Below are 12,233 nucleotides of genomic sequence, written 5' to 3'. Positions count from 1 at the left end.
AGGGGGGGGAGCTGTTTTCCATTTCTTGGGTATTAAAGCTTTTGCTGTTTGCAGAAGGTGTAAGGTTAAAGGATCAGAGAGGGTAATGTTTTTTTCAGGTATTGTATACAGTCATGGCCAAAATTGTTGGCACCCCAGAAATGTTTCCAGAAAATCAAGAATATCTCACAGAAAAGTATTGCAGTAACACATATTTTGCTATACACATGTTTATTCCCTTTGTGTGTATTGGAACAGAACAAAAAAGGGAAGGAAAAAAGCAAATTGGACATAATGTCACACAAAACTCCAAAAATGGGCTGGACAAAATTATTGGCACCCTTTCAAAATTCTGGATAAATAAGATTGTTTCAAACATGTGATGCTCCTTTAAACTCACCTGGGGCAAGTAACAGGTGTGGGCAATATAAAAATCACACCTGAAAGCAGATAAATGGAGAGAAGTTCACTTAGTCTTTGCATTGTGTGTCTGTGTGTGCCACACTAAGCATGGACAGCAGAAAGAGGAGAAGTGAACTGTCTGAGGACTTGAGAACCAAAATTGTGGAAAAATATCAACAATCTCAAGGTTGCAAGTCCATCTCCAGAGATCTAGATTTGCCTTTGTCCACAGTGCGCAACATTATCAAGAAGTTTGCAACCCATGGCACTACGGCTAATCTTCCTGGGCGTGGACGGAAGAGAAAAACTGATGAAAGGTTGCAATGCAGGATAGTCTGGATGGTGGATAAGCAGCCCCAAACATGTTCCAAAGAAATTCAAGCTGTCCTGCAGGCTCAGGGAGCATCAGTGTCAGCGCAAACTATCCATTGACTTTTAAATAAAATGAAACGCTATGGCAGAAGAACCAGGAGGACCCCACTGCTGATACAGAGACATAAAAAAGCAAGACTACAGTTTGCCAAAATGTACTTTTGGTTAAGCACATCATTCTACTGTTTACCAAAAATGGAATGAGGCCTACAAAGAAAAGAAACACAGTACCTACAGTGAAATATGGTGGAGGTTCAATGATGTTTTGGGGTTGTTCTGCTGCCTCTGGCACTAGGTGCCTTGAATGTGTGCAAGGCATCATGAAATCTAAGGATTACCAAAGGATTTTGGGTCGCACTCTAGTGCCCAGTGTCAGAAAGCTGGGTTTGTGTCCAAGATCTTGGGTCTTCCAGCAGGACAATGACCCCAAACATATGTCAAAAAGAATCCAGAAATGGATGGCAACAAAGCGCTGGAGAGTTCTGAAGTGGCCAGCAATGAGTCCAGATCTAAATCCCATTGAACATCTGTGGAGAGATCTTAAAATTGCTGTTGGGAAAAGGCCTTCCAATAAGAGAGACCTGGAGCAGTTTGCAAAGGAAGAATGGTCCAAAATTCCCGGAGAGAGGTGTAAGAAGCTTATTGATGTGAGGTTTGATATAATATCCTATATTTTCATATCAATATAATCATATATTCATATATGCATGTATTTTGATAACTTTGATACACTTAGCATTAGCATATCATACTCCATTTTAGAAATGTATCTCCATTTTGTAACAGCAACCAGCAAGGCTTGAACATCCCATAAGTTGTTTTTCCCAAATAGTACCCTTGCACAGCTTGCACCTTGCAAAATATATGCCTTGAACAACAAGTTAATCTTATCTGTGCACTGACGCATCTTCTACTCCTTGTGTCCTCCTTAAAATTCCTGTCCCGCATTGGACGTCCTTGAAGGCCATCTCTGAAGCTAATGAGCTAGGCCATCTTTGAAGCTAATGAGGTTCTACTCCATGTTTTTTATAATGATTCCTTTGTATCTGCATGTACACAAGGGGTATAAAAGCTATGATCACGTAATAATAAACTGAACAAGTTTGAACTTCCATTTGGTTGTGTCCTTCTTGTTCCCGTATAAGTATTTGTCCTGGCAGGAGGTCTCCCACGGATTACTAAATTTACAGTTTGCGGTCAGGAACATTAACTATTGATGGTTATAGGAAGAGACTGATTTCAGTTATTTTTTCCAAAGGGTGTGAAACCAAATATTAAGTTAAGGGTGCCAATAATTTTGTCTAGCCCATTTTTTGGAGTTTTGTGTGACATTATGTCCAGTTTGCTTTTTGTCCTCCCTTTTTTGTTCTGTTCGAATACACACAAAGGGAATAAACATGTGTATAGCAAAACATATGTTACTGCAATACTTTTCTGTGAGAAATACTTGATTTTCTGGAAATATTTCTGGGGTGCCAACAATTTTGGCCATGACTGTATAACAGAACAGAAGTGGAGGATTTTCTAGCTTGAGTGACATGAAGGTAATAGAGTTAATGGTATTCATTACCTCTTGCCAGAAGGGTTGGAGTACTGGACAAGTAAGCCATATATGTAAGTGAGTACCTTCTGCAGTGTTGCACCTCCAGCAGACCTTGGGGCTGTTTGGGTACATTTTATGAAGTTTAGCTGGGGTGTAATGCCATCTTGTAACATTCAAGTTAACTTTTAGTATGGTAAAGAATGGCCTTTTTCTAGCAATTTTGCAACTGGTCTTCATCATTTCTTTGTTATAGTTCTTTGTTATAGTCGAGTTATTAGCCTTCTCCAGGTTTTAAATAAGTGGTACCTGACCCCTAGCAGGCACAAATTATTGCTCTGTGAGACTACAATTTTATTGTTACTTACTATTAATTATCTACCTATTCAGTCTCTCAACAATACTTTTTCCAGTCCCTTATTCAAACCACATCAGAGACATCTGTGTCATCAGAGATGGGGCAAGTAAGGTCATGGGCGAGGAAGTCGCCAGGGAAAGCCTAGTCCGACACCACTTATGACCCAAAACTGGGCCAGCCTGCACATCACTACACCTCAAATAAAGTAGCAAAATAAAGTTCCTGAACAAGATTGTTTATGAAAAATTTTGCCAATATCCAGGATGAAAGTCTTGGTAACACCCGCATATTCTGTAGCCTTTTAGAAGCAAACATTTGTGAACATGCTGCTGTTTATAAGCATTACAAAGAGAACATTTTAGTGCACTGTATAGTACACTATTAATGTGTAGCAGACTCCAAACTCTGAACCCAGTTACAGCATAGCCAAAGCAGCACTGTAGAAGTAATACATTTAGATGAAAATGTAGGGGGTTATTAAAGGATAATGAAAGGTTAATATAAATTAAAAGTAAATCTAAAGGCATTCTTTTTAAGTACTTACTGCATATCTAAATTCCCAGATCCCTGCTTGCTTCTCTGAGATATGGTGCTGGCAGCCTACAGCAGTGTGACGACTACAGTGACATCACTGAAATTTCTCTGTCCTTCCTGTAGGCTGCCAGCGGCAGCCTTCCTATTCTCTGAGCATGTGTGTAACTTGATCCTGTCTCCTGTTCTGAGCTACACATGCCCACCAGCCAATCAGAAGCGGATCTGGCAGAGGGGAGGGAATGAAACACATGTGCAGTATGAAGCAAGGAGGGAAAGGAAGGGAGAATACCTTTTTAGAGATGGCTGCCTGTTCTAGAAAATGTGAAGTAAGTGTGACTAAAATAAGTAAATATTTGATTAGGTGAGCCAAAAGTGTGGCGTTTTTACAAAACAATAGGAGGACTATTGGGCAGTATACTTTTTAAATTTTGACTTGCATTCTCCTTTAAGAAGCATGCGTGGCAGGCCTGACAAGCCGTATTCCTACCCTAGAAAATATAAAGTTAAAGCTGCACTCCCTTAAAACTGGTCACTCAGAACCAGAAGAGTGTAATACATGCAATGAAGGTGGTCCCCATGCCAAATATCTGTGTTTCTCAAAGTGCTTTATTCCTTTTTTTTTTTTTTTTTTTTAAATGCCCCAAGCCAGAGCTGAAACACTGGTAAAATTTATGGAATCAAGCACTTTGAGAAACATGGATATTTGGCATGCGGACCACCTTCATTGTATGTATTATATTATTTTGCCCAGTCCAAATCCAACCTTACCCTGTTAATTGAATACTGTAGATAGCTTATAGTTATAATTACAAAATTTATATATTTTGCCCTGTCCAAAAACTCACCTTCACCACCCTGTAGGGTAACATCACAGAAAAAACCAGTATTTTGTTGCCGCTGGAGTTGAAGGAACATTGTACGTAGGAGACGTGGGTTCCAATATCTCAGACGAACAGTGGAAGCCATTACACTGTTAGAAAAAAAAATTGTATAGAAATACACACAATGAAATCAATATTGTTCTTCAATATAACTTTACTAGCGCAATGCAGGAGACAGAAGTACAAATAGCTGATTACAGGGTGCAAGGAATAGTATACAGCAGTGGTTTTCAGATTCTTTGGGTTTGAACAGAGCCCCCCTACAAGCAGGGGGCTGTATATAAAACCTCCCCAGCCGCCATGCACAATGGAAGTGACATTACACTCAAGGCATCACTTCCCAGGGTGCCACTGGGCCTAAATTCAGCACTGCTTACAGATTTATAAAAAAAAAAACAAAAAAAACAGTAAGAATATTTACTTCAGGATGATACTCACATGAATTAGCACTGGCTTCCAAGTTAAGCTTTCAAGAATATCTACAAGAGCAAACAAGTATTAATTAAACATTATCTAAGATTCAGGCAGAGCACCCCCCACTTACTGCTTTGGGACCTGATGCACAGTTTGCACAGTACTCTGCAAATGTAGGCCAACAGGACAAATGTGTCCTGCAAAAATATTTTTTAATTGGGCACAACTAACTTCTTTGTGACAACATATTGTTATAAACTGGCCTACAAGTGTGATATAGTGGATCACAGGCCTTCTTCATATGATTGGTTGGAAAGCAATGGTATAGAAAAAAAAGAAGAATGTCTAGACAGATTACTATAATGAATAAAATTATGATGAAGAAGAGAAAGGGGACGGCTTCGGGGCGCAAGGCTATCAAATCCATCCCTGGGCATTAACAGAATCTGCCATCACAACATCAGTAGGAAGGGTATTCCATAACCTTGCTGCCATTACCGTGATAAACCACCTACGCTGCTTCAAATAAAATTTTTGTTCCTCTAATCTAAAGGGGTGGCCTCTGGTGTGCTGATCGTTTTTAAGGGAAGGAACATCTGTCTATAATCCCCTCTAATGTACTTGTAAAGAGTAATCATGTCCTCTCGCAAGCGCCTTTTTTCTAAGGAAAACAGCCCCACCCTTAAAATCTAACCTCATAGTTTAAATCTTTCATACCCTTTATCAGTTTGGTTGCACATCCTCTGCACGCTCTCCAACCCATTAATATCCTTCTTAAGGACTGGAGTCCAAAACTGCACTGCATACTCAATGGGAGACCTCCCCAGATTCTTCCCAATTAAGGATCATCCCAAAACACTACCATTTAGTATACAGGTATGGGACCCATTATCCAGAATGCTCGGGACCTGGGGTATGCCGCATAAGGGGTCTTTCCATAATTCGGATCTCCTACCTTAAATCTGCTAAAAAAATATTTAAACACAAATTAAACCCAATAGGATTGTTTTGGCTCCAATAAGGATTAATTCCATCTTAGTTGGGATAAAGTACAAGGTACTGTTTTATTATAACAGAGGAAAAGGAAATCATTTTTAAAAATGTGAATTTTTTTGTTAAAATGGAGTCTATGGGAGAGGACCTTTCTGTAATTCGGAACTTTCTGGATAATGGGTTTCAATAAGGGGTCCAATACCTGCAATTAAATTATTTCTACCAAAGTGCATAACTTTGCACTTTTCAACATTGCAAATTTTACATTTTGCTGCCCAGTTTTACAATTTTGGCAAATCGCTTCTGCAAAGTTGCAGAATCCTGCATGGAACTTATAGTTGACACAATGTTCCATTTACCATCACTCTTGGCAATCTATCCTTCAGCCAGTTCTCTATCCAAGTACAAATATTATGTTCAAGGCCAACATTCCTCAATGTTATCAACTGTATTAAATGCTTTAGCAAAGTCCAAGTAGATGACATCCATTGCCATTCCAGAGTCAAGGTTCATGCTCACCTCCTCATAAAAGACAATTAAATTAGTCTGGCAAAATCTGTTACGGATAAGTTTGTGCCAGCATGATTTTATAGTATTGTGAATTGCAATGTATTCAAAGTATCCTATCCTTTATTACCCTTCCAAAAGCTTTCCTACCACTGATGTCAGATTAACAGGCCTATAGTTTTCAGGCTGAGAACAGGATCCCTTTTTGAATAACAGAACCACATTAGCAATTCGCCAGTCCCTTGAAACCATGCCAGACCTCAACGAATCGTGAAAAAATAAGTGAAGAGAGGTTTGGCAATGAAAGACCTAAGCTTGTTTAATAACCTGGAATGTATACCATCTAGCCCTGGACCTTTGTTTACCTTTACATGTTCAAGTCTCTTTTGAATTTCCTCCCGAGTGACCCATGCATCTGTAGTTATATTACTAGAATTGGGTCTATTTAAAGCAGGGGGCTCAAACTCAATTTACCTGGGGGCCGCAGGAGGCAAAGTCAGGATGAGGCTGGGCCGCATAAGGGATTTCACAAAAAATTGGCTTTCAAGGGATAATGCAAGGCACGGCGGGCGGGAGCTGCTGATTGCATCATAACAGTTATTATGGGAAGACGTTCTGTGTGCAGAAATTAGCTCCTTAGCAGCTAATTGTGCACACAGAACGTCTTCCCATAATAACTGTTATGATGGCATAACGTCATTTCCGCAATCAGCAGCTCCCGCCCGCCGTGCCTTGCATTATCCCTTGAATCGCAATAAAAATCGCGATCCATTCATTGCTTTTGAGAAGGCGTTGGTGCGGGCCACAAAATACTGTACCGAGGGCCGCAAATGGCCCGCGGGCCGCGAGTTTGAGACCCCTGATTTAAAGGGAAGCCTTGATTAGCTGGCTCCTCAATTTTGGAGACAGAAGAAAATTAGGAGTTCAGAATCTCAGCTTTTTCCTTGTTCTCATCAGCCAAGTACTATTTACTAAATATTTTTGGATTCCTTGCTGCCATACCCCTTTTCCATCTCTATTTTAGCTCACCTGATAGCTTTTTGCATGCTCTATTTGCTTCCTTGTACCTGATAAAAGTTTCAGCTGTCCCAGCTAACTTGAATGCTTTAAAAGCATGTTTTTTTCTTACCAACCTTGACACTAGCACTTTTATTCAACCATAAAGGTTGCAATGTCTTTTCTTGCTTACAAAGGGAATATATTGACCTCTATAATTGTTAAGCAACATTTTAAACATATTCAATTTTCCTTCTGTGTTTAACCCAGTGAAAAGCCTTTCCCAGTGAATACATTGTAGAGATGCCCCTATACTGGCAAAATCTGCACATCTTATATTTAGTGATTTAGCAATTTCCTTTACAGAGCTGTCTCTGCAAAATTATTTCAAAGGAGACCATGCTAAGCTCACTATTTCCTAAATGTTCACCCTTAGAAATATTAGAGTTTAGGGTTATTAGATATCACCTGGTCCAAGAGAATCATTCCTTGTAGGTTTTTGAACTGCCTAAAATAAAAAGTTGTCATTTAGCATATTTACAAACCTGCTAACCTCTTTACTTCAGCCTGGATAATTAAAGTCCCCCTAATAACAACTTGAACTAGTTGTTAGGCCTCCTCCATTTGCAATAGTAGCTGGGCCTCATCCTCCTCACTTATACCGGGTGGTTTATAGCATACACCAATGATAATTTTCTTTGTTACCTTTAGCCCTGCTGAAATCTCTACTCAAAAGGATTCCACACCCTCTCCATTGGTGTCTCTGGTAATTTCTTTTGCACATGGCTTTAAATCTGGCTTTACATAAAGACAACCCCTCCACCCATTTTTAATCCTTCTCTCCTTCCTAAAAAATGGTGTAACCAGTTTAAATTCACAGCCCAGTTCAGTTATTAGTTATCACATTCCTAGTAGTTTCTTTAACTGCCTAAAAAAAAAAAAAAAAAGTTGTTTCTTTCATTTGTACTAGTAGCTGGGCCTCATTCTCTTAACTTATATGGTCTGGATCAGTGCTGTCCAACTTCTGCGGTGCCGAGAGCTGGAATTTCTCTCGCATACATGGTGGAGGGCCGCTAATGGAAGGCAGTTTTGACCACTCCCCCTTTAAACCACACCGACTTCAAACCACACCCATTTTATCACTATGGTGGTAGTGCAGCAAAAACCCAAATGCTTCGTCCTCACTCACACCATCATTCATATGTGAAAGAATTATATTATGTCATATTAAGATGTACCCTTAAATCCATATGCCTCCTCCTCCCCTGTGGATAGCACAGCAACCCTCCATATAATTACACACCTTAGGGACCATTTTATTGCTATTTATGCTATCTGCTAACAAACTCCCAAAACAAACCCCTGCCAGGTTCACCACCCACAGGCAGCATAGGGTAGGCAGAGTATGGCACACAGAGACAGCACTCTGCATGCCCTATGCTGCCTGTGTGCCATACTCTGCCTTCCCTATGATGCCTGTGTGTGCCATACTCTGCCCTATGCTGCCTGTGTGTGCCATACTCAGCCCTACCCGGCCTGTTTGCCATGCTCTGCCAGCCCTATGGTTCCTGTGTGTGCCATGCTCTGCCTGCCCTACCCTGCCTGTGTGTACCATACCCTTCCTGCCCTATGGTGCCTGTGTGTGCCATACTCTGCCTGCCCTACTCTGCCTGCGTGTGTGTGCCATATCCTCCCTGACCTATGCTGCCTGTGTGTGCGCTATACCCTCCCTGCCCTATACTGCCTATGTGCCATACTCTGCCTACCCTATGCTGCCTACACACAGGCAGCATAGACCAGGCAGTACATACAATGTCTGAGATGTGAACAGGAGAACAATATGGGTGATTACAGCCCGAGCCTGAGGTGTGAACACTGCAAGGGGTAAACAATGTAGAGATAAGAAGGTGTGAACAGTACAGGGGATTACATTTTTAAACAATACAGAGGGATTACAGCCTGAATCTGAGGTGAGAACCATGCATGGGGCCAGTTAAGCTCAGTACTGATACCATTTAAAGTTTACACAAAGGTAAGCCATCAAGCAGCCAGACAGGTGGGGGGCCACACAGAGGGGGGTCACGGACCAGTTGGACAGCACTGGTCTGGATAATTAAAGTCCCACTAATAACAACTTGAGCTAGTTGTTAGGCCTCCTCCATTTGCAATAGTAGCTGGGCCTCATCCTCCTCACTTATACGGGGTGGTTTATAGCATATACCAATGATAATTTTCTCTGTAACCTTTAGCCCTGCTGAAATCTCTACCCTAAGGGATTCCACACCCTCACCTTTGACGTCACTGGTAATTTCTTTAACACATGGCTTTAAATGTGGCTTTACATAAAGACAAACCCCTTCACCCTTTTTAATCCCTATGTCCCTCCTAAAAAGGGTGTAACCATTGAAATTCACAGCCCAGTCGTTTCATCCAGCCAGGTCTCAGTGATACCAATTATATCATAATTTTTAGTGCTTGCAATAAATTCCAGCTCTTCTAATTTACCGGATAAGCTCCGTGATTTAGCCAGCATGCAGCAGAGGTTACTAATTTTCCCTCTGACATTTATATTAAAGGTATATGTAAAGCCCACACACAAAAATTAATCAGTGAACAGCCTCTCTGAAAACTTTCAATAGATGCCACACTGGTTCTCCAGAGGTTAATAGTAAGGCTGCAGTGTCCCCTTTATCACTTAGATTTCCTTTTCCTCCTTTAATCAGATCGGCCCCCTCCCTCAGGAATTTGCTTTGGCTGTTGGCTTGAGGGCATGCTCAATTGTTCTAAGCTCAGATTGCTAAACACGCCTTCCAGTCTAGCAGCCAGTGAAGAGATTGCATTGCTGGTTCCCATAGAAACTCAGCTCTAGCTGTCTGCTGTTTTTTTCTCCTAACCTCCTCTCCTTAGCTCAGGCTCAAACAAAGCAGAACTTTTATCAGAGACAGTTCTGCCTGTGTGAGCCTGTATTCTTGATGAAATATATGCTGAATAAGGGTCTGTGTGTGTGTGTGTATGCTGTTTGCAGATTTAAATGTATCCAATTATGTATCAGGAAAAATGGCCACCTGGTGAAAGCTACTATTTGCTTTAGGAAAATGTGATGGTGTTGGCAAGCGGAGAGGATATATGCAGTGCACATGATGCCATTTGGGTGGGGGAGTCGTGCCCAACCGATATACATTGTAGGCAAATGTAGGCTTTACATGTCCTTTAAGGTAACACAGTTAGATCTAAGATTACTAGTTGGCTGTTTTCTCTGTAACAGCTGGTAAACTGTATGCCCCCTCACTCCATCCCCATGACCCTTTGCTAATCCCACTGCCAGGTATACATTAGCTTTCCCATAAAATTCTAGTTTACCTCCCCTCCCCCATGCCTAGTTTAAACAGTCCTGCAACCTCTTAGCCATTCTTTACCCTAGCGCAGCGGCCCCCCTTTCATTGAGGTGCAATCCATCACAGCTATATAGACTGTACCCCAAAGAAAAGTCAGCCCTGTGCTTTAGCAACCCAAACCCTTCCTTACTACACTAAGACTTCAGACAAGCTCCAGTTGTCTCCCTAAATTTGCATGTGGCACAGACAAAACTTCAGAAAAAATGACATTGGAGGACCATTACAATCTAACATCAGGGCTGCTGCATGAGGCCTGATACTGCCCCCTCTCTCCCACTCAACGCTTACAACTTTAGAGTCAGAGCGGGTCTAGAGGGGACACATCACTATTGCACTAGCAGAGCTGAATTTTCGTTTATTAAAATAAAACTTTGGCTCTGCTAGAGCAGAGCGTGCAATATCTATTTGTTTCTGGTAACTTGTTGCTTACTGCCACCTGAGGCATTAATCTCACCTTGCCTCGTGGCAGGAGCAGCCCTGGTAATAAGTCATGTTAGTATGGCGGTCCAAAAAGATAAAGATTACGCTGAAAAAAGATCCCTGCATATACAGCAAACAGCAAATGAATAACAAAAAATGACAAGATGATGGAAGCTTATGCTAGAAACATGACACACTTGACATGGCACAAACACTTTTTCTCCATAGAAACTCCAACCTTGACAGTTAACCCTCACAGATTCAATTACCCACCGCTTTCACCGGTTTAGTTTAGAGGAAAAATTATGTTTTCATCCCTCCAGTTAATGCCCTTTTTAATGTAAAACTACTTTATTTGCTTTAGTAGTCATTGAATGACACTGCTTGGAGTTACACAGCTTATGCACAGATCCCCAGATCCTTCTAAATTAAGGATGCTCCTAACACACTACCATAAAGCATATAACTTGCATTTATATTATTTCTACCAAAATGCATTTATCCAATGACAATCTCCCACTCTCCCAAGAAGGCAGCAATTTAAGAAGTAGCAGCTCCAGCAACTCTCAAGTACACATTCCAAATATATTCCACACTACATCACTTACAGTCTCTGCATTAAAGTTGCTGCTGACTACTCTTAGGATGGAACTTTAGGATGACTTTAATAACACTATCGGATCTGCGAGATGACATCAGACAGGTTGGCAAACAGACAGACCATCTGGAAACTAGCCCAAACTAGTACAGTCCTATAATGAACTAATATATGCCAATAGTGTGCTGGAAGACAAAATACAAAGATTAACCAACAAAATGGCAGACCTAGAACAGAAGAAACAATGTCAGGCTACAAGGCTTATTTATGCCCAAGAGCTAATGCATATCAGTATTATGATCAAATACATGCTACCAGATGTCACAATGGGCTAAGTGCTTTGACAGAGCACATGAGTACATTTTTACCATGTTAAAGAACAGCAAGAATTTTGAAACAAAAAAAGAGCTGCCAAAAACATACATCACCCTACAGTGCTTTCCAGATGTCTCCAGCCATACAGAACATATCAAGAACAGCAGCATATCCTACAGATAGCCCTACCTGGTAAAACTGTGGAGCAATATTCCAATGACTGTAGTTACAACACAGCACAGTAAACAACTTATAATGTCATGTAATCTATGCCCAACAATATAAAAAAGTCCAAAAATGAACTTATCCAAAGACACTGTCTGCAACAAGAATGGTCCACACACTTGTCAATCAAGGAAAGCTACCGTCTCCAAGAGACAGCACCAGGGATATTCACTGAATGAGGCTGATAGCACCTTTGCAAGTACTTTTATCATACCTACTTAGCACCCACTGTAATAAAGTCATACATACTTTACTTTTAACAGTCACCTCGCCGGAAATGACCAGTTCTACAAAGGGGTACCTA

The 12,233-nt window shown here is 40.9% G+C and overlaps 1 protein-coding gene across 3 annotated transcripts in view; it reads right to left on the bottom strand.

Annotated features, from left to right (window-relative positions):
• btbd18 (BTB domain containing 18) overlaps positions 1-12,233 on the bottom strand; it is a 111,530-nt gene that overhangs the window by 22,163 nt on the left and 77,134 nt on the right. For 2 of the 3 annotated variants that reach the window (XM_018095903.2, XM_018095905.2), the window contains exons 2-3: positions 4,505-4,545; positions 4,031-4,155 (exon numbers count right to left, since the gene is read on the bottom strand). In XM_018095903.2, coding sequence (XP_017951392.1) covers positions 4,031-4,151 — 121 coding nt within the window. In that variant the 5' untranslated portion in view covers positions 4,152-4,155; positions 4,505-4,545. Of the gene's footprint in view, positions 1-4,030; positions 4,156-4,504; positions 4,546-12,233 lie in introns of those variants that run through there. The other variant, XM_004916118.4, reaches the window with a different exon arrangement.

Source organism: Xenopus tropicalis, chromosome 7 (genome assembly GCF_000004195.4).
Source record: "Xenopus tropicalis strain Nigerian chromosome 7, UCB_Xtro_10.0, whole genome shotgun sequence".
Taxonomy (NCBI): domain Eukaryota; kingdom Metazoa; phylum Chordata; class Amphibia; order Anura; family Pipidae; genus Xenopus; species Xenopus tropicalis.
The sequence above is the reverse complement of the archived record's forward strand: the minus strand, read 5'-3'. Positions and strand labels throughout refer to the sequence as shown.